This window comes from Acinonyx jubatus, chromosome B3, assembly GCF_027475565.1.
Source record: "Acinonyx jubatus isolate Ajub_Pintada_27869175 chromosome B3, VMU_Ajub_asm_v1.0, whole genome shotgun sequence".
NCBI classification, from domain to species: Eukaryota; Metazoa; Chordata; class Mammalia; order Carnivora; family Felidae; genus Acinonyx; species Acinonyx jubatus.
In genome coordinates, this window is record NC_069386.1 from 59,363,209 (window position 1) to 59,390,874 (window position 27,666).

At 49.5% G+C, this 27,666-nt stretch overlaps 2 protein-coding genes across 18 annotated transcripts in view; one reads left to right on the plus strand and one right to left on the minus strand.

Annotated features, from left to right (window-relative positions):
* The first annotated feature begins 928 nt into the window (after positions 1-928).
* Positions 929-13,310, plus strand: CDAN1 (codanin 1). 6 transcript variants are annotated; one of them, XM_027067042.2, is made up of 28 exons: positions 929-1,085; positions 1,314-1,804; positions 2,038-2,244; positions 2,444-2,613; positions 2,746-2,859; positions 2,942-3,020; positions 3,424-3,544; positions 3,702-3,811; positions 4,278-4,367; positions 5,007-5,082; positions 5,604-5,809; positions 6,122-6,242; positions 6,378-6,524; positions 6,635-6,801; positions 7,148-7,235; positions 7,489-7,578; positions 7,718-7,772; positions 7,982-8,115; positions 8,197-8,300; positions 8,550-8,708; positions 9,082-9,145; positions 9,339-9,417; positions 9,577-9,725; positions 10,866-10,973; positions 11,090-11,153; positions 11,321-11,502; positions 11,761-11,868; positions 12,488-13,310. In XM_027067042.2, the coding sequence occupies exons 1-28, from the start codon at positions 996-998 to the stop codon at positions 12,611-12,613; spliced, it is 3,699 nt and encodes a 1,232-aa protein (XP_026922843.1). In that variant the 5' UTR covers positions 929-995; the 3' UTR covers positions 12,614-13,310. The 6 variants fall into 6 exon arrangements, 5 of the variants coding, with proteins under 5 accessions (XP_026922843.1, XP_026922844.1, XP_026922840.1 ...); XM_027067043.2 differs by having other exon boundaries at positions 2,041-2,244; XM_027067039.2 differs by having other exon boundaries at positions 981-1,133.
* The window catches only part of STARD9 (StAR related lipid transfer domain containing 9), a 127,367-nt gene continuing 108,458 nt past the window's right edge, over positions 8,758-27,666 (minus strand). For 6 of the 12 annotated variants that reach the window (XM_027067032.2, XM_027067029.2, XM_053224113.1 and 3 more), the window contains 7 exons: positions 18,669-18,786; positions 18,357-18,478; positions 18,037-18,101; positions 17,666-17,868; positions 17,340-17,437; positions 17,010-17,168; positions 14,942-16,453 (listed from right to left, as the gene is read on the minus strand). In XM_027067032.2, the coding sequence (XP_026922833.2) occupies positions 16,352-16,453; positions 17,010-17,168; positions 17,340-17,437; positions 17,666-17,868; positions 18,037-18,101; positions 18,357-18,478; positions 18,669-18,786 (867 nt within the window). In that variant the 3' untranslated portion in view covers positions 14,942-16,351. Of the gene's footprint in view, positions 9,487-12,714; positions 13,648-14,672; positions 16,454-17,009; positions 17,169-17,339; positions 17,438-17,665; positions 17,869-18,036; positions 18,102-18,356; positions 18,479-18,668; positions 18,787-25,664; positions 27,163-27,666 lie in introns of those variants that run through there. The other 6 variants (XM_027067038.2, XM_027067028.2, XM_027067034.2 and 3 more) reach the window with 4 other exon arrangements.

Below are 27,666 nucleotides of genomic sequence, written 5' to 3' on the forward strand. Positions count from 1 at the left end.
TAGAGTGATTCCTGCTCCCTACCACCCTCTCCTTTCCATCTGCGACCTTCCTTTGAACCAGAGGAACTCTCAGGAGGCACCTGTATGGGCACTGCTCCACCCCGCCTGGTGTGGTTCAGCCTGGAGTGTTCTTGCCAACTGTCTAGCTCTCTGCCTGGTTTCCCTTTCTTGATTTTCTCAGTGAGTAGCAACATCCAAAGAGCTGCCTCTCTCGTGTTTCTAAAAGAAATTAAGAAATAACTCAAGCTGCCATAAACTAATCTGAATGTGCCTCTTAACATTTCAACTGCAGAGTAGTAGTCCAAATAATATAACCTGGTGTAAGGTAAAGGTAGAGACAAGCGCTTCTGTGTGCAGCGTGGCCTGAGGTACTTTAAGGTTTGTGGGCTGAGGATTATAAAAAGCCTCCATGCAAGAATCATCGTGTCTTACAGCCTTAAATGGTCGAGCAGTTGATGGTGACAGCGGGCGTCGCACGGGGCCGGGCGACTGAAAACTTTTGAGAAAGACAAGGTCAAATGAGGTTAGGCTAATTTTATCCTAACTTCGTTAGGGTGGTGACTGTTGTATCTAGAAAACTTAAACTCCAGAAAGAAAAGAGTGTGCTTATCACAGAAGGTAAGGCAGGTGTCTCTCTCGGGGAATTGTTCACCTTTATCGTCCAGCCGCTCTCCCGGCCCCTCGGTCTCCCCTGTCGTGTCCCTGGGTCCCCGCAGGTCGCCCCTCGGGCCAGGGCAGCCGGGACCGGACCTCACCCATCGCGGTGCGGCCTCACTTTGCGGGCCAACTGTTGGCTGCCGGGAGCCGCTGAGCCAGCCGCGGCCTTGACCGAAGGCCTTAGCAGAACCTCAACCTGGGGAAGCCCCGGCCCCACCCCCAACCCCGCCCCTCCGCCCCGCGGCCCAACGGTCGCTCCTCCGCGCCGGCCCCGCCCCTCCCAGGCCGCCCGTGGCGCGTCGGCGCCTGCGCAATCGCGTTCAAGTGCCCCGACCGGGATGGCGGCCGTTTTGGAGTCGCTGCTGCGAGAGGAGGTGTCGGTCGCAGCCGCGGTGAGGTGGATCGCGCGCAGCGCCCAGAGTTCGGAGGTAACAGCGCCGACACGCCCCCAGGCCTGGCCCAAGTCTGCTTTCCGCGTGAGATACCACCCCTCCGGTCCCTTTTCTCTTGGGTGCCTGGCTGTCAGCCCGGGCCGAATGCGCTCCAACTAGGGGCCGCTGCCGGGGCCGCCCGCCTCAGCGCGCCCTGCGGTCCGGGCTGCTCGTGGCGCCGGGCTGGCAGCTGACCCTCTCGCCCCTCTCCCGCTTCTCCCTCAGGATGACCCCGGGGAGGCGGCCGCGCTGAGCTCCCTCCGGCCACTGCGGAAGGAATTCGTGCCATTCCTGCTGAACTTCCTGAGGGAGCAGAGCAGCCGCGTCCTCCCGCAGGGCCCCCCAACCCCCGCCAAGGCCCCGGGCTCCTCGGCAGCTCTGCCTGGGAGGCCCGGGGGCCCGCCGCGGGGCGGCCGCGGGGCGCGCAGCCAGCTCTTCCCTCCGACGGAGCCTTCCAGCACCGCCGCCGCCGAGGCCCCTTCGGCCCGCCGCGGGGGCAGGAGGCGGGGCCCGGGGCCGGGTCGCGAGCGGGGAGGCCGCGGCCCCGGGGGCCTGGAGGAGGGGGTCAGCGGAGAGAGTTCGCCTTGGGCCGGGGGCCGGAGGCCCAGGGGATCTGGCAGCCCCGGCAGCCCCAGCCTCGCGCGCTCTGATCCGCCAAACCTCAGCAACCTGGAGGAGTTCCCTCCCGTAGGCTCGGTTCCCCCCGGCCCTGCAGGGTGAGGATCAGGCCCCATACACGATTGGGGTGGCATGAAGGCTGTGTTAGGGGAATCAGTAAATCAGGGCTGGGCGCTCCGCAGTTGAGCGTGGGAATGCCCCGAGGGTTGGGGGTGAGTTAACCACATGGTGAGGGGCCTTTTGCGAAGTTCCCCCCCACCCCCGCCGCTGTTGTGTTGGAGGGGGAGGTGTTTGAAGATAACGAATTTGAGAAAAACCTGTGGCTACTCAGCAGGACGAAGCCTTCGCGCAGGATCAATCCAACTCCGGTGAGCGAAGAGCGGTCACTGTCCAAGCCCAAGACCTGCTTCACCTCACCCCCAATCAACTGTGTCCCCAGTTCCCAACCCTCAGTCCCGGACACTAGCCCTTGGGGCCATGGCCTTCCCCCAGGGTGCAGAAGTCTGCAAGAGGAACGGGAGATGCTCAGGAAGGAGCGGTATGACCTTGCCACTCCCTGGGTTGTCAGCTTCCTCCCAGTGGGGGATCTGCAGGCCTTTTCCCTTGAGATTGGTTTGCCCCTGGGAGCAGCCCTGCGTCTGTTTCCTGGGCTGTGGATGTCTGCCCTGGAGAAACCTGAGTATGGCTGTGGAGGGGAAGCCAGGGGAACCGCTCATGACATCTCTCTGTCCCCTTAGCTCTAAGCAGCTGCAGCAGTCACCTACTCCCGCCTGTCCCACCTCAGAATCGGGGTCTCCCCTCCCCAGCCGGACAGGTAACCTCACAGCTGAGCCCGCTGACCCTGCCAGAGTGTCTTCCCGCCAGCGCCTAGAGCTGATAGCCCTCATCTACTCTTCATGCATCGCAGGTAGTTGAGAGCAAAGGGCGCTTGAGTGGAGATGCCTGCGGAATTTTGGTGTAGGAGAAATGATAAGGCAAGCAGAACTGAGCCTTGGTTCCAAATGATGCCTGACACCCTGGGGCTTCCTTTTATATCCAGAGAACCTGGTACCAAACCTCTTCTTGGAGCTTTTCTTCGTCCTTCAACTCCTTACTGTTCGGAGGATGGTGGCCACGAAGGAGAGTGACCTTGAACCAATTCCGGGAGCACTAGGTCAGTGAGTGAGCCTCTTTTTGGGAAATGAGGTCTGGAGATGGAACAGCTCTTAACTGACAGCTTGGTACTATCCTTCTAGATTCCCTGGAAAGCCCTCTGTTCCAGAGTGTCCATGATTGTGTCTTCTTTGCAGTACAGGTTTTGGAGCATCAGTTTCAGTGAGTTTCCCCAGCTTTGGCATTTGAGCCTTATTCCCAGTGTTCGCTTGGGTCTCTGGCCACTTGAGGTAAAATGCTTGTGCTTAACACAGGTGCAATAACCTTGGGCCTTTTCCTACATGGAGCCTGTAGTTATTGGTCAAAGCTATGAATTTAACTCCTATAACAATCAAATTGCTGTCTGTGGTCTTGGCATCTGATCTTTGGGTTTATGTCTAATGTTTCCCTGCTCCATAAGGTTTCGTTTCTTCCCCCTTGCCTCCATCATCTTAAATCCTTGGCCCATGACTTTGCCTTACATGCCTGCTCCATGTTCCAGATAATGTTCTCTGTGGCGTGCAGATGTCAGCTTCCTGTTTGCAGTCCATGTCCCGTTCCCAGTCATATGCTTTTGTCACTGCAGGGTTCTTTCCTACTTGGACAAAGGGACCTTAAAACTGTTGGCTGAGAATGAGCGGCTGCTGTGCTTTTCACCAGCTCTGCAAGGCCGCCTTCGAGCTGCCTATGAGGGCAGTGTTGCCAAGGTAGGGACCCCTCCTAGCCTCCACCTGACCCTTCCCAGCCTCATAATTTAGGCAGCTCAGCACACACCGGGCTAACTCCGGGCAGGAATACAGAGATGAGGTTTTCTGAGCATGATCTGTGAGAGTTTCAGTCCCTAATGTCCCTGCCATATTTTAGGTCTCTCTGGCGATGCCACCGTCTGCTCAAACTGTCTCCTTTCAGCCAGAAACTGACAATCGTGCCAACTTCTCCAGTGACCGAGCCTTTCATACTTTTAAAAAACAAAGGTGACAAGAAAAGGGAACTTTCAGGAGGGAGTGGGGCAGCATTTCTCTGGGATAGGCAGCCTATGTTGTTTTCCTAGAAACTAGGAGTTTGGCACTAATAGGTGGTAGTTTAGCACCACTGCACCCTTTCTGCCAAGTATCATAATGGCTACACACCTTCATTCCGTTTTCCTGCCCATGGACTTGAACCTCTGACCTCAGCAGCCTTCTCACAGGTATATGACGTTAGTCACAGGGTCCTCAAACAAGAGAGAACCAGCTCAGCTTTTCCTGTGTACAGAAGTATGTGAAGCATGTTGTGTGCTGCTGCTGGGTCTTCAATGTTGTTGGCATGTAGAGAACTTTGGAGAGGATAAGGAATGGGGCTGTGGATAGTCCTGTCCTCGATGGTTCGGAGCTAGAGAAAGCACTCTTGGGAGTGAGATCAGCTATGCCTCAGTTGATCAGGCGTTCTTGTGTCTGTCAGGGATGTGTTTTTTGAGGTGCTTCGAGAGTGGGAAGATCGGCATGAGGAGCCTGGCTGGGATTTTGAGAAGGGCTTGGGCAGCAGGATCAGGTAGGTGCTCCCACACTGGTCACCTTAGTGGTGCTCTGATAGTTGATTGGAGGAGGGCTCTTCCTCCACTTATAGCCCATAGCTCCTACCTTCTGTGTCCTCCTTAATCTCTAGTTATTGGCAACTCTGCCTCTACTTAGAGGGATTTGTATTGCCAGCTCCTTGCACTCAGAATGACTCAGACTTGTTATATGAGTGTGAATGCTTGGATGAATACCAAGCCCGTTTTCCAGGTTGCTTGAGTTTTGGCCCAAATCACTGGTTAGACCCTTTCCAACATTTTCTTCATTGTCTAGTTCAGCAGCTCCAATAACTTTGCATAGCTAGATGCAGAAAGAATATCCTGTCCAGTGATCTACCTTCCACATGAGTCATGACACTCACTAGAGCCCAGTATAGACTGAAGATTAGGGATGGTATTATCTCTTGGTGGGTTCAGTGTGTCTGTAGCCTTGAGGGATCTTGGTGCTAAGGAGAGTGTCCCTTACCTATTCCCACATCTTTGCACTGGCCAACTCTGGCTGAGGTCTGCTCACGCCCCTGGGTAAGGACTAAAAGGCCCAAGGATTGGCTCGTTCTCTCAGATTTCTGCCCCCTTCCTCCTCCTGTCACATTCTGTTCCTGCCTCTTATGCCTCAGAGCCATGATGGGTCAGCTGTCTGCAGCCTGCAGCCACAGCCATTTCGTTCGGCTTTTCCAGAAACAACTTCTCCAGGTAAGAGCCCCAGCAGGAGAGATGAATCTACAGGAGGCAGTAGGTATTAAAGGCAGCCAGGTAATGGTGGGATGGAGCGGACAGACATGCAGGTCCTGGGCTGGAGTTTGAACAGGAGTTCTCCTTGGGGGGTGGCTGAGATGCAGGCAGCCAGAGGGGAGCCAGAGCCCTCCATCACGTGCCCTGCACCCATGGCCTCCCTAGCCTCCTCACACACCCAGCATACCCTGCCAGCCTTGGGCCCTCACTACTCCCTTGTCCTTGGTCTGTGCCATAGTAGAGCGAGCCCTGTCATAGGACTCAGGCCCGATTTTAAATCCTGGCCCTAGTGACCGAGGCAAACATCTAACCTTGTGAAGTTAGTCTCTTTACCTATAAAACAGCGTGATCCCAACCTTGAAAAACCTGTGGCACCTGATACAGGGCTGGCATTCCAGAAATGTTCATTACTTCCACCCTATTTTGTTCAGTCCTTCTTTCCAGAAAAACTGTTTTTTTTTTCTCCTCTTCCTGCCACGCAGATGTGTCAGAGTCCCAGTGGCACTGGAGGCACGGTCTTGGGTGAAGCTCCGGATGTGTTAAGTATGCTTGGAGCTGACAAACTGGGGCGGTTGCGGCGCCTACAGGAGAGGCTTGTGGCCCCTCAGAGCAGCGGGGGGCCCTGTCCGCCCCCCACCTTCCCGGGCTGTCAGGGATTCTTCAGGGACTTCATCCTGAGCGCCAGCAGGTAAGGGTCCCCTGCAAAGTGCAGGGAATAGGGCTGAGGCCAGGAGGGGTTTGTCTTTCCAGAAGGGCAACAGTTCTCTCTCTTTTGCCTGGAATGTAACAGAGTGGGACCGGTGATGTCCAGGCTCCTCTAGCTCACAGTTCCTGCCTCCATTTCCTTTCCTGTTCTTTGACCCACACTGGTAACCTCAGCCTCCTTCCCTCTCTGCCCCACTGTGCCTTGCTTTCTGCATGAACTTTCTCTCTATTCCGATTCTGTCTATGCCTCTGCCAGTGTCTTTTTTTTTTTTTTTTTTTTTTCTTCACTTCCTAGCTTCCAGTTTAATCAGCATCTCATGGACAGTCTGAGTTTAAAGATCCGGGAGCTCAACAGCCTTGCCCTGCCACAGCCTGAGCCCAGTGACGAAGATGGGGAGTCAGATGTGGACTGGCAGGTTAGAAAGCAGAATGAGGGAGAGAACAGGGTTCTGACCTAGGAGGGAAGGGCTCTTTTCAAGAACTGGGTAACAGATTCAGAATTGCTCTTGAAGCCCTATGCTTAGGGCATCTTGCTTCCCTGATCCCTACAGGGTGAACGGAGGCAGTTTGCCATGGTGCTGCTCAGCCTGAGGCTTCTGGCTAAATTCCTGGGCTTTGTGGCTTTCCTGCCATACCGGGGGCCTGAGCCACCCCCCACCCGTGAGCTCCAGGACTCCATTCTGGCCCTGAGGAGCCAGGTGAATGGGGGCTCTGGTAAGGAGGGCCGGGAGGGGCCGCCGAGCCCTGGAGATGGAGGGCGTCCCCCACCTCCAGCCCCCCACCCCCTGACCCAACCCTGCCCCACCAGGTGCCCCCGGCCCTGGATGTGCGGGCGCTGTTGCAGCAGGGGCTGCGGGCCCGCCGAGCCGTGCTCACGGTGCCCTGGCTGGTGGAGTTCCTCTCCCTCGCTGACCACATTGTGCCACTGCTGGACTATTACCGCAGCATCTTCACTCTCCTGCTCCACCTACATCGGTGAGTCCAGAAAGGGTGAGGCTTAAGCCAAGGGCATGGGAGAACACTGCTGAAGCTGCTGTCAGTGAAGAGGGTTGAGCGGCCCTGTGCTTCCTGTGCGGTACCATAGCCATAACCTACCCTCAGGGGAGAGGCAGAAAGTGGGCACTTTTTTGCACTTTTATTAGCTGTTTTTTATTCCTCCTGTGGCTGAGCTCAGAGGGAGTACAGATCTGGTGAGGGGCGGTGGGGAGATCCTGGTCACCTGTATGACAGCCATCCCCTTTTGGTCTGCTTTTGAGAATTACCTTCCCAGTGATAGCTTTTTTTTATTCCGTTCTGTTTCTTATACAAATGTACTGTTTAGGAGCTTGGTCTTGTCAAAGGAAAGCGAGGGGGAGATGTGTTTCCTTAACAAATTGCTGCTGCTTGCTGTTCTGGGCTGGCTTTTCCAGGTTGGTCAAGTGGAGAAAGATCCAGATTGGGGAAGGGAGGCATCCACTGTGGGTGGAGTCGGGGAGTAGGAGAATGTCTGAGTCTGAACAAGGTCACGGCCAGAAGATGAAGGTTTAGAGGGGGTATGGGAATTACCATGGCTTCAGAGCAAGGTTGCTTTGTATCTGGTGGCCAGATCCTGGAACCACAAGGTCTGTGTGTTGAATCTCTGAAGCACTGACTGGAGTTTGCACTGCTCTGATCTTTTGTCAGATTCCCACAGTCCCTGAGGATCTGTTCTTTCTGGAAGAGGGTCAGTTGGATACTTTTGAGGTGGATACAGTAACTTCAGAGCACGGGTTGGTAAGTGTTGGGGTCTGGCCAAAGCTGTGGGAGTGGCAGGAATAACTCTTCTGTAACTCTTCCCCAACTGTCCCATTTCTGGCACACTGGGGAGGAAGAGAAGCCTGCCTGCCTAACTCTGGCCTGTTCTCTCCCCCAGGATGGCATGCCTGTGGTGGACCAGCACCTACTCTACACCTGCTGCCCCTATATTGGTGAGGCACCCAGGGTCCTCAGTCCCTGGCCTGTCCCTCCATGAGCACCTAAAAGGCATCCCGTGGGCCTAACACCCTAATATGTTGTTCTCTTCTTAGGCGTTCCCCAGGTGCCTCAGCCTCTTTACTCCACAAATACTTAAAGTCCCAAGATGCCTGGGAGGGTAGGGGTGGTTCTGGAACTAAGCAGTTGGGCTTCCCTGTTGCAGGAGAGCTCCGAAAACTGCTCGCTTCGTGGGTGTCAGGCAGCAGTGGGCGGAGTGGAGGCTTTGTGAGGAAGATCACTCCCACCACCACCACGGGTCTTGGAGCCCAGCCTCCCCGGACCACCCAGGGGCTGCAGGTAAGGGCAGCGCAGAGGCAGGGGACGTCCAGGGGGGAAGAGAGAGGAAACTCTTCATGCGCCATTGCCTCCTCCCCACAGGCACAGCTGGCCCAAGCCTTTTTCCACAACCAGCCACCTTCCCTGCGCAGGACTGTGGAATTTGTGGCTGAAAGAATCGGCTCTAACTGTGTCAAACACATCAAGTAAGGGTTGAAGGGGTTGGGAAGGCAGATGTGGAAGGTGCCAGGCTCATTCCCTTACCATTTGCCCCCTCAACTCTTAACATTGTATTGCCAACCTGAGGAAAGTTAGCTTGAGGGGAAGGATATGGTGGGGAGGCTAAAACTGCTAACATTATTTGAGGTTAGTTCTGACCAGATTTCCTTGCATTTGCAGCCCCTTTCTGATTCAGTTCCCTCAACCACCTTCAAGCTTTTCTGTCCCCGCTGCAGGGCCACACTGGTGGCAGATCTGGTACGCCAGGCTGAGTCGCTTCTTCAGGAGCAGCTGGTGACGCAGGGACAGGAAGGGGGTGATCCAGCCCAGCTGTTGGAGATCTTGTGTTCCCAGCTGTGCCCCCACGGGGCCCAGGCACTGACCCGGGGGCGGGAGTAAGAGACGCCAGACCCTCATCCCCGCTCTCCGCTTTTATTTTCCTGACTTTTTCTTTTTCACAAACTCATCTCTTTTTATTCCATGTCCTCTCTGAAACCCCCTTTTTCTTTCACTTCCTATGTAGGTACATATCTTAGGCTTTAGGACCCAAAGTCTAAAGTTGAGTTGGAAGAATGGGGGGTTGGGTGTCCCATTCCTCCCAGCGTCAGGGATCAGGGGTGGGCCCAGGGCTGACAGTGCTTCTCTTAACCCCCTGCCCACCTCTCCCCAAGGCAGAGCCCTCCTGGCTCAGCTGATTGGTGCACTTGGCCTTTCTTTCTGTGAGCCAGGCCAAAACCTCTAGCCATCACAGACTCTGTCTCCTTTCAGGTTCTGTCAGAAGAAGAGCCCTGGGGCAGTACGGGCACTGCTTCCCGAGGAGACCCCGGCAGCTGTAAGTAGGGAGGAGGCCTGGAGCCCGCGGGCTGCTGTTTGGTGGTGGGAGAGTTGCGCTGCAGGTCACATGTGCATGAAGGTCGTGGATGGGTCCGAGGGTTGGTCCCGGCCTTGGGGGCACCTGAGCTGTTGTTCATTCTCATCCCTGAGCCTCCCCTGGCCCCTGACGCTGCAGTTCTTCTGGGTCACAGGTTCTAAGCAGCGCAGAGAACATTGCTGTGGGGCTTGCGACAGAGAAGGCCTGTGCCTGGTTGTCAGCCAACATCACAGGTAAGGTCCAGGACAGGGGAGTGGCTGACCAGGTTCTTCAAAAGTGGACTGGCAGAAAGTGGGAGGCCTCTAGGGGAGAAGGAACATAAACCAGTTGGAAACAGTGATGGGCATGGGTTGGTGTGGTGACCCCTCTTCTGTTCTCCCTTTGACCTGCAGCACTGATCAGGAGGGAGGTGAAGGCAGCAGTGAGTCGCACACTTCGAGCCCAGGGTCCTGAACCAGCTGCCCGGGGGGAGCGGAGGGGCTGCTCCCGAGCCTGTGAGCACCACGCTCCCCTCCCCTCCCACCTCATCTCCGAGATCAAAGTACACAGCTCCCCTCCTCCCTGCGCCCCTCTCCTCTCCCTTCTCCCCGCTCTTTTCCTGGTCTCCCTCCTTCCTCACGTCAGCTGCAGTGTTTTGTGTAGCCGCTTTCTGTGTTGTGCAGCTAGTTCGGTGTCCTTCGTTACTGAACGGGATTAGGTAGGGCACAGCTGAACTGAACGGTTTTCCTAATTGCTTTTCACTAACTTCTGGTACCTGAATCACCCAAAAGGGGAAAAGAACAGATATGAGAGTTTCCGATGGACTGCATACTGCTTGCATGGGCGGTGATGGGGTCTGGGGGGAGTGGACGTCTGCTGTAGTAGGAAAGCCTCGAAGGGGGCAGTCACCTGTGTTGGCACAAGATTTCAGAAATGTTCTCATATGTGGGATGTGATGCTTATTTAGTTGTAGGCAGTAAGAACAAACTACCATTGCTCTTGATTGTAAAAATTTAGATACCGTCTAGAGTAGGGCTCAGCAAACAGCCCATGGACCAAATCCAGCCTGCTGCTGATTTCTATAAATCAAGTTTTATTGGAACACAGCCACACTTGTTCACTGATGAATTGTCTAGGGCTGTTTTTGTGCTACAGCAGCAGAGATGTTAAGGCCTGCAAACCCTCAACTATTTACTGTTTGGTGGAGCCAAAGATTAGGACTAGGGACTAAGAAGGAATGACAAAAATGGAGAGTATATAGTGGGGAGAAGAAAAGGCTAAGTGGTTTTCTGTACTGAAGCCGGACTCTCCCAAGAAGATGAACAGAGAAGCATAGGGGATAGAAAATATAACACGTAGCCAGACGGTTCTCCTAAATGCTTTCAGGATAAGGCTCTCTGGGAAGTGGATGGGTGTGGCTTTGTCCCAAGACGAGTGACATCTCTTGAGCTCTCAAGGCAGCATGTTGTCCCTCAGCTGACCTGCTCCATCTGTTCCCTCTGTTGCTGTCCACTTGGTTGGCTTCTTCTCCCAGCTGTGCGGTCCTGCCCGAGTCCCAGGTCTAAGGCACCTTGGCCCGGCGGCTTCATCCGGGGACCCTGTCTTCCTTTTCCTTCTGCCTCTTTCCACTGGCTTCTCGGTGGCCTCCTCGGTCCCAGCCAGGTATGAAGTCTCGCTCTGCTTCCACCCCTGCTCTCTCCAGGATGTGCTCGCTCTGGCTGTGGGGCCCCGGGACCCTGAGGAGGGAGTCTCTCCGGAGCATCTGGAGCAGCTCCTGGGTCAGCTGGGCCAGACACTGCGGTGCCGCCAGGTGAGACCTAACACGACGCTGTACTTGTGTCCTTGTCCAGTGCTAGTCACCAGAGCTGCATCAGCTCAAGTCTGCTGCTGTAAGGATAGTGCTAACATCCAGCCTCTTCTCCACAGTTCCTGTGCCCGCCTGCAGAGCAGCATCTGGCAAAGTGCTCAGTGGAGTTAGCATCCCTCCTTGGTATGGCTCTCTGTCATTACATCACCCTTCTGTCACATCCCCCAGATCTCAGGTTTTGGTACAAGCTAGATTAGAAACATGGAGCTTTGTTCTCTTCTACCTCCCAGGGGCCAGCTAGGTGACCCTACCTCCATTTCTCAAAGCTTGACTTTTTTCTTTGCCCAAAGTGGCAGACCAGATCCCTGTCCTCGGGCCCCCGGTGCAGCACCGGCTGGAGAGAGGACAGGCTCGCAGGCTCCTGCACATGCTGCTTTCCCTGTGGAAGGATGACTTTCAGGTGCCGGTTCCACTGCAGCTGCTGCTGAGCCCAAGAAACCTGGGGCTTCTGGCAGACACTCGGCCAAGGGAGGTGAGCTAAAGCGGTGGAGGAGGGCAGGTGGGCTCTTTAGCCCCCTGCACTCCTGTTCTGACACCCCCCACCCTCACCCCAGTTGCTGTGTGTGTGTGTTTCCTTTACTCCACCTTTTCTGGCGCTGGGTTCATTTCCTCTAATACGCTCACATGGGCTGCAGATCTCCTCCTCCTCCTCCTCAGCAGCTCTGTCCTTTGAATCAGTCAGGGTCGCTGTGTCAACCTACCCCGCTGACGCTCTCCATGTGTGTTGCAGTGGGACCTGCTGCTGTTCTTGCTCCGGGAGCTGGTAGAGAAAGGGCTGATGGGACGGACAGAGATAGAGGCCTGCCTGGGCAGCCTCCATGATGCCCAGTGGCCAAAGGTAAGGAGTCCTCATCTCTTCATCCATCTGTCCCTTTTCTCCTGAAATGGGGCCAGCGGTGGGGCCCAGGCATTCTTAGGATCTTCCCAAAGCTCAGTGGACTTTATCAGGTATCTTCAGGACCACCCTGAAATGGTGTGGCTGTTCTGGAGTGCCTTTTTCACATTTGAGTAGCTACTGTATGAAAGAGGGTGCCAGCGGAGGAAGGAAGATGGAAGGCAGGTAGTTGGAAAGCAGCGCGGCAAGGTGAGTATGGGTTTTTTAAATCAGAATAACCTAGATTTGAATCTCAGCTGGTACTGAAGGTTATCGTGATCTAGGGCAGAATAGTGTATACCTCCTAGGGTTGTCAGGATGAAATCTGTTGGTGGTAAGTACTCACTAGATGATTCTGCGCCTCCTGTCAGATTCCCCTCTCCCTGCTGGAACTGGAGCATCCCCAGAGGACTAATGGGAAAAGGTGTCATGTCCATTTAAGTGTAGAAGACCGGTGGGAAAAAATAAGGTTGTCTACTCACTGGTTAGCAAGGGCTAGATATTGGGGATTGAGTTTTATAGAAAGGATGTATCATCCAGAATTATGTGTCAGCCTTGTCTGTCCTCTTTCTGCTTATTCCAGGACTTCTCTGAAGAATTAGCAACACTGTTCAACCCATTTCTAGCTGAGCCTCACATGCCAGAACCCCAGCTAAGAGCTTGTGAGCTGGTGCAAACAAACCGGGGGACTGTGCTGGCCCAGAGCTAGGGCTGGGGAGTGGCCCTGCCTCAGGTGTCTGACCAGAACCCTGGAGTCCGGCCGGACTGTGCCTCAGGAGGAGGCCCCGTGCCCCCCCTCAGAGTGCTCACCGCTGACCCTTGCTGACGCGGGAGCAGCTAAGTCTGTAAGTCAGGCTTCCTGCTCACATGTGAAGGAAGCGTGTGGCTGCCGGCATCCCACTGACGCTGACTGCAGGCTCACCGCCCGCGTCCTAGAGGAAGGAGGAGGGTTCACCAGATTCAGGATTGTGATGGGAAAGCCTAGAGACAGACTCCAGTCCTGGAGCAGAAGAGTTGGCATTTATTATTTGGATTATTAAATGACGTGTGTGGGCTTGACGACACAGGACTCGAGCCCTATTTGCTGCTACCCCAGCATCCCTTAAAACTCTGTGGTTTGGAAATCATGACAGAGGCAAATGGCTTCTGCTTAACTCGTGAGTAAAGTTAAAACATGAATCTTGGGGAGTGGACGTTTTCTTACCACCAGGAGCTAGGCTGCCTGCCATCTCCTTAAAAATGCACAGTACGTGAGGTGGGGCTGACCTGCCAGAAGCCCAGCTTTTACCCCTTCTCTGCCTTCAGCCCTGTGCAGGTACTAACTCTTAACCGTAACTCCATACAGGGGCTACACACAGGGCAGTACATTAGAGCTTTTTAAAATAAACCATTTTCTTTATCAAGGGCTTCATGTCTAGTTATTTTCACCTGGCTCTTCCCTTGAGAAGGCCGTAGTCTCAGGTGGGCTTGAAGGTGGGCACTGACAGGGCAGAGCAACCCTTGTGCTGGTTTGTTAGGGCTGGGGGTGTTGCATTTGGCTCAGAACAAAAGCATTCTGTGTGTCTCTAAGTTTGGACTAAAAAGCGCTACCTTGATAATGTGCATGAAGTTCACTCCTATAAAATTCATTCCTTTTCTACATTGGCAGTGCACACAGATTCAGGCTGTGTTGGAGGAAGGAGAGGGTACTCAGGGAACCCTCCTGAAGCGTCTCACAAAATTCTGTGTGTCCGTGTGTAGTTCCTGGGGGAAAAGTACATAGCTGTCAAAGAGGCCGACCCAAGGCCGAAAGGGCCTGCTGTGTCTGTCACCTGAGGAAAGCTGGTGGGAAGTCCTGACAGCCCTCAGCACAGAAAGGTCCCTCAGCACCTAAAAAGCCACTTCTGTCCCTCAGCTCCTCCCAGCTGCTCCTTTTACAAGTTTCTGCAGCTGAACCTTTTGTTCCATAATCTTTTTATCTTCAAAGGCCTTTATTTTGTCCTTTAAATCCATTTTACACTAATCTATAGGATGTGTCCTATAAATCCATTTATACTAAATTCAGGAAGTTCTGAATGCCTGGGAGCCAAGAAATGTTTTATCTTTCTGCACCCATGTGGCTTAACGAGAGCACTGCTCTCCGAAGGTGAGCCCTGAGGTAAGAAGCTGCCACTTCAGAGGACCCAGCTCTCTGTAGGTGGGACAGGTAGGCGGAGCTTGGAGGCAAGCCTGAAGCCCCAGGGATGCTGGGCTAATGCCCACTCAATTCAATATAGCATGGACCCAGCTCAGGAAACTTCACAGGGGCCTGTGTGAACCTTAAAGGCCCATTCTCTAGGCAGTAAGATAGAATTACAGTGAAACAGTGAACTCATTAGGTTCCTTTCTACATACCTGCTCTCTACTAATTGTCTCAAACATTGGTTTTCAAAGTGTGGCTGGTCCCCAGACCAGCAGCCTCAGGACTTCCCAGACATACAACAAATACGTTGGCCCCGCTCCAGGACTACTGCATCTCAAACTCTGGGGTGTAACAAGTTCTTCAGGGGATTCTGATCAAGTCAGAAAGCCACCTATCCAAGCCAAAATTTGACTTCCTCTGATCATTTGCAGCTGGGTCCCTGGATTATCTTTAGTACAGAATCAGCCTCAGTTAATTAATATTCCTTAGCTTGCTGACTCAGGCCTGGTGTGTGGCTATTGTAGGAAGGGGATTGCGATCGCCTCTGGGGACCCGTATGTTCAGCTTCCCATTGCCAGCTCTGCTTCAGAAGCCCAGAAGTACTCACCTGTTGTTAAAGAGCTTCCTTCCAGGGGATCATGGTCACTGGTGTGTGGCAATAACTGATCTGGAATCTTCTCTCATGTTCGTATCTGGCTACAGCTGGCTGTAGTTGGGTAACTGACAGGGCTGTTCACACACAAAGTCGTGCTGAGCTCATGGAAAGAACTCAGTACATTCGTGTGAACTGTATAGCTTGAAACTGGGCCGTGAGCTGTTGCTGCCATCGTAATCTCCAGACTAAAGTCTGAGCTCAAGGGACACCACAGTCTTCACTAAATGAAAGGACACCATGGACCTTTAATTTGCAAGTGTTCTGACTTTTTCAATCAATGGACTTAAGAGATTTATATGAAAAAGAGATGGGAGTACATAAATAGGGTGTTAAATATACCAAAAAAATTAGCCAGAAAAATACATTTAAAAGCAATTTAAAAAGTCTTCAACCAATCATATATGAGTAACAATCTGAGGTAAAAGAAAAACAATCCTGCAAACACTTTGAGAAACAATAAATCTCTGTGCTATACTGTACAGAAACTGACCTTTTCAATCCCCATATGGTCACCCTCTTCCGCCAAAGATTGTGGGCACCAGAATGGAAGCTGGGAATCTCTCCCACCCCACCACTTCCACGTAATCGTACTGAATACTCGAAGTTCAAGTTTAGGCAGGCTAAGGTACAAGAAAACCGAGCCCATTCCCCATCCCCTCCTTAGAATAGCATGTCTGACCACAGCAGCACGGACGCTCAGGGGACCACTGAAGGCTGGCACCAAGGCTCTGAGTGAGGGAAGGAACAGAACTGAGTTTCCTCCTAATGAATCACTTACCTCCTCTAAGAGTTCTCATATCTTCTCTCCAGTCTTCAATAAACAACTTTTCAGCTCTTTGAAATTCCTCTTGCCCTGTCAGCAGCCAACATTGGGCTGCCCACCCCCATCCCTCCTCAAAGGGCTAGGTTCCCCTCCTTGGCCTCAAATCTGTCCAACCTGCTTCTACAGTGGTCTTTCCCATTCTCCTGAGCTCTGGAGTGACGGCTCCAAGACTGAGCATTGCTCAATGCTCCTGACTGAGACAAAGACCCAAATGTCCTCTCCTGTGAAGGAAACGAAGAGGAAAAAGTAAAAATTAATAATAAAGCATTTTGTAAAAATGCAAGGAGAAACGATTCCGAATGGTTTGTGCAGTTGCTTTTTTAAACTGTTTTTCTGGTTTGGCACTTTCCAATACTGCAGTCCGCAGTGGAGCTGAATGCTGGAGACGGATTCTGAACAGTCCCGGTCAATGGCTGCTTGCTTCCCTCCCTGGCTGAGGGCTGGGCCAGAGTACTGCCCTCTCCTGGCTCTGCTGGCTACGCCCAGTCCTGGTCTTCAAGCGGTCTGCCATGATGTCCCGGAGAGGAAAGAGAGGTTGAGGAATCCAAAAAGGTGAGTTGAGCTTCACTGATGCTGGCCACCTGGGGCCAGGAACTCAGGTCCCCTCGCTCTGCAGAGGCACCAGCTGTGACCCAAGTATTGACGGGACTTTGCTGGCAACTCAGGTCTGAGTGCTGGTCAGCCTGGTCAGCCACAACCAGGAGCCTCGCCTGTCCTTGCATCCTGTACAGAGAATGACAAGAGCCACCTGGCATCACGGGCACGTCCTGCACCTGCGTCTCTGCAGCACCATCTTGACAGTAAGATGCTAACTCCCAAGGAAGGAAGCCAGTCTGGCTATAACCAGTGGCTGCTGTTTGATGAAGGAGCTTAGGAGCTGAGGGGGGAAGCCCGGTGCACCAAGTTCTACCTGAAATAAAGCAGAGAGGGAAGGGTTAAAGGTGTGTACAGATGGGGAGAACACGCCAGGCCACACGTCAGCCCCAGGTAGTCACCCAGGCTGTTGCGATGCAAAAAGCTCCTCTGCAGTCCCGGAGTTTACAGGCCCCTGGGCTCTGCTGTTCAGATCTAGGCATGGGCTTCACCTCCCAGTGACAAAGGTCACGTTGGGGAACTGGGAGTGGAGCAAGAACAGAATGGGTCCTGCTCATTCTGCTCTGCTGAGGCTGCTGCTCCTCCCTCACCGTGGCTATCTCCCAAGGACTCAGCAACAGAGGGTCTAAAGGCCACCGAACTCTTTGGTAACGGCAACTTCAGTCAGAGAAGACTGACCTACTCTGTCCCCCTCCTCCGTCCTCGATTCCCCACTGACTCCCCGCACTGTGGCCCAGGAAGCCTGAGTCTCCAGCTCTGGGGACACAGGGCCTGGGCACTGAAGGGTGTTGAGCAGCTCAACAGTAAACTCCTGCGGGGTGGTGGGGTCACACCGAGGCGTTCTGTGCAGCCAGCCACACAGGAAGGATCACCTGGGCCAAGTAGATGACTCTAGTGATGTCCCTTCCTTCCACGGTGAGAGGCTGTAGGATCCAGGCACTGGGCAGGATCTCCCCTCGGACCATGTCTCTGCTGGGTCTCGGCATGGATGTATCATAAACAGACTGAGCCGCCATGACAGACAGGTGCCCCTGGGGACAGGGAGTGAAGTGGATCAAACCAGGACAGGCTCCAGTGCGGCCAGACAGGCTTCATGTCATCCTCATCCCTGCCCACCGCACCCTCCTTTCCCTGCAGGACCTGAGGCCCACAGTGACTGCCTCTCAACAGCACTCCAGCCCAACTTCCTCCCACATCTTTACCACCAGCGAGGCAGGCACCTCTTTAGCTTCCACGCAGACACAACAGAAATCCCGCGGCTGCTTCAGGGCACACAGGGCAGTACTGCACACCAAGTACACTGGGGGGTCAGGAATGGGGGGAGTCAGGAGGTGCATGGACAGACCTAGTCCTAAATCCTTCCCAGCCCAGGAGCACCCGCCAATATCCCATCGTTCTGCAACCTGACAGGCAGACCTAGCCTGAGCCACCCGGAGGAGGTCGTGTGAGCACCTGGCCTCCCGAGAGGACCACCTCCAACCCTTGCTGCCCCTGGCCCGGACCCATGGGAAGCCCTCCCTGGGCTCACCAAGGTTGATGCTGTTGGTCACCCGCTGATGCAGCCTCGCTGTCTGGATGGGCTTGTGGTAGAGCGGCCACAGGGTGGGGTCACTCACAGCTGCCCACACATGAGACAGTGGCTGGGAAACCACGCCTGCCCCCAGGAAGCCATGCCGAGTAGAAGAAAACATCTTGTAGTATAGATGCACCTCCTGCTCCTCACCCTGATGGCTGGGGACACCGAGGGTGGGGAAGAGGAAGAAGAGGTGAGAACTGGGCTCCTGGGTCATAGAGGGGCAGTTCAGGGGAGGGACTCAAGGGAGCCGGGGCAGAGAAGGTAAAGGAGGAAAGAGGACAAGCAGGACAACAGGTTAGGACAAGACACTACAAGGAACTTACTTCCAGCCAGCTGCTGGCTGGCAGCTGAAGAGGTTGTGCAGGTTACCTGAGCAAGCAGCCATTACCTGCAGACACAGGGATCACACCCAAGTGAGCGGGCACGGTACAAAGCAGACCCCTGGGTTAGTCAGTCACTAGGGCCAGTGTTTGCTGAATTCCCTTTCTGTCAAGATGGAGAGCCACCAAAGAAGCCCTAACCCTCATCTGAAAGAAGTTGGCCCTCATCTGCCCTGCTCTTTCCCTCCTTTCCCTCCCTCCCCCTCCCCACCCGGCGGAGGGCCGGTAAAGGAACCACGGGGACGAGCGGAATCGCTCCTCACGTCAGCAATAGAGATGTCCACGATGTGCTTGGCCAAATCTTGATAGGAGGAGGACAGGTAGGCCCCCAGGCTGGACAGGCTGGACGGACAGCAGCAGCAGCTGCCCAGGGAGGTTCTGCGGCCTGCAGTGAACAGGCAGAGGTCGTGAGACAGCATGAGCATCGAGGCCTCAGAGCAGCAACAGCCTCCTGAGGGACAGTGACTCGGGGCTGATAACCTCGGGCTAATGACTCCCTAAGGATCTAGAGGACCTCCTCCCCCAAAGTCCCCAAACCGGGCAGATAGCTGCATGCCCTCACCCCCACCACTCACTGTAAGCTAAGCTCTTCCAGGTGGATCCAGCCAGACTCAGTTGACTGTTCCTCACTGCAGAATGTCCCCGAACATCCCCTATCCAGGAGTCACTGGAATCAGGCAAGTGTGTGTCCCCCTGCAGAAAAGATGTTTAGGACCAGAGCAAAGGAAGATAAAGCAGAGCACCAGAAAGCCTGTGTAGAATTATCTCCTCGGCCTCTGAACTATCCCAATAGTTTCCAATGTAGAGGCTCTATCAAAAAAATCTTCCCCATGGAGCCTGGGTGGCTCAGACAGCTAGGTGTCCAACTCAGTCTCGGCTCAGGTCTTGAGCTCACAGTTTTAAATTCGAGCCCCGTGCTGGGTGCTGTACTGTGCATGAAGCCTGCTTTAAAAAAAAAAAAAATCTTCCCCATTGGGATTACAGGAGGTTGGATGTCCCCAAGAAGCCAAGAGCAATAGAAACCAGTCCCTGGACAATCTCTCCTTATGGTTCAAAGACTGCTTGTAGGAGAGCTCCAAAAGGGATCAAAATGAACAGAGCCTCAGAGGACCTGGTATGGAGCCTCAGTGGGTTTGGGGGCTCTACCATGTGGCAACACGAATGAGGCCATGGCTAGAGCCCAAGTGGAAGGTGGGAGGGGGAGAAAAAGCAACGGGCCGTGAAAAGCTTGACCCTAGGCCCCAACTTCCCCAAGCCTCACCTCCCCAACCCCATACAGCAAGTAAGCCAAAGGTCCTAATTTGGAACCAGACGGGATGATCTCTGGATCTGCAATACGGTCCTCCCACCTTTACTTCAGCTGGCAACTCAGTGACATGACCTTGACCTCTACCGTACCTGACAGGCACTGTCCATCCCACCTCTATCATCAGTTTTTAACCTATGGCTAAAGACAAGAAGAGGTGAACACAGACAGTTCTATCTCCATCCTTGTCTCCATTCCTCTGCTGCAACATATAGTCTCTTGTACTTTAAGCAGGTGTCTCTGTCTCAGATTGAAGTCTTGTGCCATCTTCTTGGGAACTTTCCACTACTGATCATCTCCTCCTTCACTGTTGCCTCTGCCTCACCCTCTTCGTTGGATCCTTCCTACAAGCACTCAAGCATGTAAATATTTCTCCCACCTTTATTTATTTATTTTTTTAATTTTTTTTTTTCAGCGTTTATTTATTTTTGGGACAGAGAGAGACAGAGCATGAACGGGGGAGGGCAGAGAGAGAGGGAGACACAGAATCGGAAACAGGCTCCGGGCTCCGAGCCATCAGCCCAGAGCCTGACGCAGGGCTCGAACTCACGGACCGCGAGATCGTGACCCGGCCGAAGTCGGACGCCTAACCGACTGCGCCACCTAGGCGCCCCTCTCCCACCTTTAAAAAATTTCCTCAGATGGGTCCTTGCTCTCCCACCCTTCACACACGTGCTTCTTGAATCAACGGTCACCATTCGCCATCTCCCACCTCTCACTCCCTTCTGAACCTGCTTGAACATAACATTTGCCTCACTACTCCACCCAACAGCAGTCACCAGGTCCCTGTGACATCCATGTGCTTGGAGCTGATCACGAACTCCAGTCCCCACCTTACTGAACCTCTCCGTGAGCTTCCACTCAGCCAGCCTCTCCCTTTCACTCAAGATAATCACTTCCTGAGTCCCCAGGCTCTTGGCACCTCTCCCTGCAGGGCTCCTTCTCCTGTGTTGGCTCAGACTCCTCAAACAAAAATCGATATTCTGGGATTCTTTCAGGACTTAGGCCTAGGCCCTCTTTTCTCACTCATTGTATACTCCTAAGTGATTCCATCTGCTCCCCCTGCTACACTGATGACTCCCAAAAGTAAATATCCATGGTTTAATCAATAAATACTGATGACACAACTAGCTACCATGTGAAAAAAATGGATCAGAGACCCATTTCATACACCATGCCAATATAAACTCTTCATGCTTTGTGGCTCAAAAATACATGGAATAAAGAATTTATAGGGCGCCTGGGTGGCGCAGTCGGTTAAGCGTCCGACTTCAGCTCAGGTCACGATCTTGCGGTCCGTGAGTTCGAGCCCCGCGTCAGGCTCTGGGCTGATGGCTCAGAGCCTGGAGCCTGTTTCCGATTCTGTGTCTCCCTCTCTCTCTGCCCCTCCCCCGTTCATGGTCTGTCTCTCTCTGTCCCAAAAATAAATAAACGTTGAAAAAAAAAATTAAAAAAAAAAAAAGAATTTATTATTACTATAAGAAAAGAATAAGTTAAAAAAATTATAGTGGGGACATGACTTCCTAAACAGGGCATAAAATTCAGAAGCCATGAAGGAAAGCATTGGTAAACACCAGGCAACACAAAATTAACATTTTCCAGGAGCACCTGGGTGGCTCAGTCAGTTGAGCATCCAACTCCTGATTTCAGCTCAGGTCGTGGTCTTGCAGTTGGTGAGTTTGAGCCCCACATCAGGCTCTGCTCTGACAGTATGGAGCCTGCTTGGGATTCTCTCTCCCCTCTCTATGCCCTTCCCTTGCTCATGCTCTCTCTCTCTCTCTCAAAATAAATTTTAAAAACTTTAAAAGGTAACATTTCCAGGTAGTAATAAAAAAACAAACAAAATAAAAACACACAACTAGGAAAAAACACTGGTATCTCAAATGAAACCGAAGGATAATTTTCTTAATATAAAAAGGGCCTCTAGAACCAAAAAGACTAACCCACTCGAGAAGTGGATACAGTGCACTGTCATGGAGCAAAAGGACACAGAACTTTTAAGAATCTGAAAACACACTCGATCTTAGACACACGAGAACTGCACATGCGTATTTTATGCCCATCACACTGCCAAAGACTGAAGGGAAACCCTTGGCAACGCTCCGCTAAGCAGAGTGGTCAAGTATTACTTAAGAGTGTAAACTGGTATACTTTGGAAACATCTACCACATATTTTAAATTTAAAAATGTATATATCCTTTGACCTACCAATCTCATTCGTAGGAATGCAACCAAGAGATGTTCTGTCATTTAAGTATAAAAGCGACAAACAATTTCAAATACAAACTCAGGGACCAAAGAGAAAGGGCCCATGAGTCTTTCTGGAAGAAATTATGAGGGGACGAATCACTAGGGAGGAATAAAAATGCCTGGAAAATTACTAGAAGTGAGCAGAGTCCATTTAATCTAGCCTAAGAACAACTCTACGAATGCAAACATTATACACAATGTAGAAATACTTTAACAAAAAGTAAAGGAAAAAAAAAAGGGTAGAATACGTTGATTTCCTGATGTTTTATAAAGGTAACAACACTGCTAAATCAAGTAACAAAGACTATTTGAAGATATAAAAGTGATCATGGAAAGAATTTTTTAAACGCTTCCAGATTATCAGACAAAAAAGACACATATTTACCCTCACAGCAGAGAACAAACAGACCACATAATGATGAAACAACAAAAAATTTTTAGATGTCCATGGGAAGGTATGCCTAGGTGGCTCAGTCAGTTGAGCATCTGACTCCTTGATTTCAAATCAGGTCACGGTCTCATGGTTATGAGACTGAGCCCCATGTCAGGCTCTGTCTAAGTGTGGGGCCTGTTTGGGATTCTCTCTCTCCCTCTTGCTCTGCCCTTCCCCTGCTTACTCATGTGTGTTCTCTCTCTCTCTCTCAAAAAAATAAATTAAATAAATTAAATAAATAAGTTGATGTCCATGGGAATACTGATAATGAAAAAACCTTAATAAACTTAAAAAAGTAGAAATCATATTTCTCTGGATTCTTTCATAATCAACACTTAGCAAACTAAAAATTAATAATAAAATCAGGAAACACAGGAGGCTTTCTACCAAAAAGTTCTTAAGAACTCATAAGAACTGGATTAAGGAAGAAATACAAACTGAAAATGCAAAATTACTATAAAAAATAGATAAAATATGTAAGTTATGGGATATAACTAAAGTACCATTCAGGTGGAAAATTTTAACTTTAAATATTTACATCAGTGAAAAATAAAAAATAAATGAGTTGGTGTAATACCTATACACCAACAAATTAGATAGATGAACAAATTCCTAGAAAGACACAAACTACCAAAACTGACTCAAGAAGAAATAGATTCTGAAAACAATATGACACTATATGTTAGCTAACTAGAGTTTAAATAAAAATTTTGAGGGGCACCTGTGTGGCTCAGTCGGTTGAGTGTCCGACTTCGGCTCAGGTCATGATCTCATGGCTCATGAGTTCGAACCCCACGTTGGGCTTTGTGCGGACAGCTCAGAGCCTGGAGCCTGCTTCAGATTCTGTGTCTCCATCTCTCTATGTCCCTTCCCCGCTCGTTCTCTCTCTCTCAAAAATAAACACTAGAAAAAAAATTTTTAATAAAAAATTTGAAAAAAGGAAAAAAAAATAGAGTATCTGAACAGACATTTAACAAGATATTGAATTAGTAATCAAAACAATTCCCACAAAGAAAATTTCAAGACCAGATAGTTTCATTAGCTTCAAATCTACCAAACATTTAGAGAATTAACACCCAATACTTCACAAATTCTTTCCAAAAACAGAAGTGGAGAGAATAGTTCATAAATCATTCTAGAAGTCCCTGACATAAAACCAAAGAAACCACACGTAAACTACAGATCAATTTCCCTTATGCATATCAACACACAAACCCCCAAAAAAATATTAGGAAGGTGAATCTAGCAACACAGAAAGAGTTATATACATCATGACCAAGTATACACCATTCCTGGGATTTATCCTAGGAACACAAGATTAGTTCAATATACAAAAATCAATCATGTAATACACCATATTAATAAAAGAAAAAATCCACACAATCATCTCAATAGTTACAAAAAAAATATTTGACTAAATTTAATACCCTTTTATGATAAAAACTCACTCAACAAACTAGGACTGGAAAGAAATTTCCTCAACTTGATAACAACTGTCCACAAGTTAACATCATCCTTAATGGTAAAAGGCTGAGTGGTTTAGTACTAAGATCAGTAACAAGAATGTGTGCTCTCATAGCACTTCTATTAACATTGAACTGGAGATTCTACCCAGGGCAATTAAACAAGAAAACAACAACAGGGGCAGATGATATGATCTTGTATACAGAATGTCCTAAGGAAGCTACTAAAAAACTATCAGAGCTAATAAAAAAATCAACTCAGCAAGGGTACAAGAAACAAGATCAATACACAAAAATAAACAGAGTAGCAATTAACAAACTGAAAATGAAATTAACAATTCCATTTATAATAGCATCAGAGGAATAAAATAATAAATTGAATAAAACAAATTCAAAATTTATACTCTGAAAACTACAAAACAGTGTTGAAAACAAAGAAGACCTGAATAAATGGAAAGATACTCCATATTCATGGATCAAAAGACATTACTATTAAGATGTTTAATACACCCCAAAATGACACAAACATTCAATGAAATCCAAATCCAAATCCCACCTGACTTCTTTGCAGAAATTGATAAGCTCATCCCTAAATTCACATGGAAATTCAAGGGACTCAGAATAGCCAAAACAATCTTGCAAAAGAATAAAGTTGGACACTTCCTGATTTCAAAACTTACTATGAAGCTACAGTAATCAAAATAGTGGTACTGACATAAGGACGGACATATAATTCAATGGCATAAATTCAGAGTCCAGAAATAAATCCATACATCTATGGTCAATTCATCTTTGACAAGGGCACCAAGACAATTCAATGGGGGGGAAATGATAGTTACTAACAAATGGTGGTGGGACAAGTGGATATTCACATGCAAAAGAACAAAATTCAACTCCTAATTTTGTCTCACTAAATACAAACATTAACTCAAAATGGATCAAAGACCTACACCTAGGAACTAAAAGCATACAACTTTTTTTTATTTTTTATTAAAAAAAATTTTTTTTAACGTTTATTTTTGAGACAGAGCATGAATGGGGGAGGGTCAGAGAGAGGGAGACACAGAATCTGAAACAGGCTCCAGGCTCTGAGCTGTCAGCACAGAGTCCGACACGGGGCTCGAACCCACGGACTGCGAAACCATGACCTGAGCCAAAGTCGGCCACTTAACCGACTGAGCCACCCAGGCGCCCCAGCATACAACTATTAAAAGAAAATACAGGCACACCTTGGAGATACTGTAGGTTTGGTTCCAGATCACTGGAATAAAGTGAGTCAGATTATTGTTTTGTTTCCCAGTGCATATAAAAGTTATGTTTACACTATATTATAATCTACTGAGTGTGCTATCATTACATCTAAAAAAACCCCAATACATAGGACACCTGGGTGGCTCAGTCAGTTGAGCCTCTGACTCTTGATTTTGGCTTGGGTACACAATCCCAGAATTGTGGGATGGATCAGGCTCCATGCTGACAGTGGAGCCTGCCTAAGATTCTCCCTTTCTTGGGGTGCCTGGGTGGCTCAGTCAGTTAAGCATCCAACTTGAGCTCAGGTCATGATCTCATGGTCTGTGAGTTCAAGCCCTATATCGGGCTTTGTGCTGACAGCGCGCAGCCTGGAGCCTGCTTAAGATTTTGTCTCCCTCTCTCTCTGCCCCTCCCCTGCTCACACTCTGTCTCTTTCTCTCTCAAAAATAAACATTTTTAAAAAATGTTAAAAAAAAAAGATTCTTTCTCTCCGTTTGCCCCTCTCCCCTGCCTGTGCTCTCTAAAATTAATAATAATAATAATCATAATCATAGTAATAGTAATAGTAATAAAAAACAATGCATATAACTTAATTAAAAGTACTTTATTGCTGGAGTGCCTGAGTGGCTCAGTTAAGCATCCAACTCTTGATATCGGCTCAGGTCATGATCTCATGGTCGTGAGATCGAGCCCCTTGTTGGGCTCTGCACTGACAGCACAGACCTGGTTGGGATTCTCTCTCTCCCCCTCTCTCTCTGCTCCACCCCTGCTCATGCTCTCTCAAAATAAATAAACTTAAAAAAAATACTTTATTGATAAAAAATGCTAACCATTATTTGAGATTTATATTGTAACCATTATTTGAGTCATAATCATTGATCACAGGTCATAACAAATATAATAATAATTAAAAAGTTGGAAATATGTCAAGAATTACCAAAATGGGATACAGAGACATAAAGTGAGCAAATGCTGTTGGAAACATGGCGGACAGACTTGCCTTACACAGCACAAACCTTCAATTTGTAAAAAAATGCATTACCTGCAAAGCATAATAAAGCAAAGCACAATAATAGGAGGTATGTTTGCCTATACAGGCATAATCTTTGTGACCGGGGATTAGGCAAAAATTTCTTAGATATGAAACCAAGAGCGCAAGCAATAAAAGGAAAAAATAGATAAAACAAACAGCATCAAAACATTTGTGCTTCAAAGGACATCACCAAAAAAGTATAAAGACAATACACAGAATGGGACACAATTGTTACAAACCAGATATATAACTGATAAAGAACTTGTACTACAATATATAAAAAAATTATTAAACTTAATAAAAAGATAATAATCCAATTATAAAATGGACAAAAGGTCTGAAAAGACATCTATCTGAAGAAAACATATAAATAGCTAGAGTAAACACATGAAAAGATGCTCAAAACCATTAGGATAATGCAAATCAAAACCACAGTGAGGTACCATGTCACATCCACTAGGACAACTATAATAAACAAAGATGATGGTCAACATGGGGAGAAATTCAGTGCTCACACACTGCTGGTGGGGCTTTAGAGTAGCGTAGCCTCTGTGAAAAATAGTTTGCCGATTGTTCAAATGGTGAAACACAGTTTCACCCATCTATGGACCCATCAACCCAACTCCTAGGTATATACTCAAAAGACAGGAAAATGTATGCCCATACAAAAACTTTTTTTCTGAAGTCAATAAATTTTTATGCAAAGAATTTTACATGTGATTCCTTCCACTGCCAATCACTGTCGTTCTTCCAAAGTCAGAATCATAATCTTCAAAATAGCCCCTTTATAAAGAACTTTTGGGGGCACATATGTGGCTCAGTCGGTTAAGCATCCAACTCTTGATATCATCTCAGATAATGATCTCATGATAATGAGATTGAGCACTGTGTCGGGCTCTGTGCTTACAGCATGGAGCCAGCATGGGATTCTCTCTCTCCCCTTTTCTCTCTGCCCCTCCCCTGCTTATGCTCTCTCGCTCTCAAAATAAATAAATAAACTTAAAAAAAAAAAGTTGACATCCTAAACCGGTGAAGCACAGGCAAGCTGTCTAGAGGAACAATCAAATGTTAAAGAGACAGCTCAACAGCCATCTGGAAAGAATAAAGTTGGATCCACACCTCATATATTCAAAATGAATCAAAGATTTAAATAGGAGGGGCGGGGAGCCTGGATGCCTCGGTCAGTTGAGCGTCTGACTCTCGATTTCAGCTCAGGTCATGATCCCAGGGTCATGGGATCAATTCCCCTCCTCGGGCTCTGTGTTGAGCTGAGCGTGAAGCCTGCTTAAGATTCTCTTGCTCTTCCTCTCTCTCCCCTGCTTGCTTGCTCTCTCTAAAATAAAAATTAAATTAAAAGAAGATTTAGGGGCACCTGGGTGGCTCAACCAATGAGTGTATGACTTCAGCTCAGGTCATGATCTCATGGTTCGTGGGTTCGAGCCTTCCGTTGGACTATGTGCTGACAGCTCAGGGCCTGGAGCCTGCTTCGGATTCTGTGTTTCCCTCTCTCTTTGCCCCTCCCCCATTCATACTCTGTCTCTCTCAAAAATGAAATAAAAATATTTAAAATTTAAAAAATTTTTAAAAATTAAAAAAGATTTAAATATGAAAAATAAAACTATACAATTTCCAGAAGAAACCACAGAAGTTCTTTATACAACTTTGGAATGAAGAACATGTTTCTAATTATGATCAGAACATAGACACTTAAGAGGAGAACTGATAAATTTTCTGAATAGCTCCAAACACAATAAGCAAAGTCAAAAGAGAACAAAGAACTGGGATAAATATCATTAATTCCTATTAGGCAAAGGGCTAGCTTGCTAAAGAACTCCAG

Bases quoted from the DNA above. Each gene is read 5' to 3' on its own strand.
- CDAN1 (XM_027067039.2), top strand. From the start codon at position 996: ATGGCGGCCGTTTTGGAGTCGCTGCTGCGAGAGGAGGTGTCGGTCGCA. The intron at 3,021-3,423 runs GTGAGTTTCCCC...TTGTCACTGCAG, and splicing joins GTTTTGGAGCATCAGTTTCA to GGTTCTTTCCTACTTGGACA. The intron at 5,083-5,603 runs GTAAGAGCCCCA...CCTGCCACGCAG, and splicing joins TCCAGAAACAACTTCTCCAG to ATGTGTCAGAGTCCCAGTGG.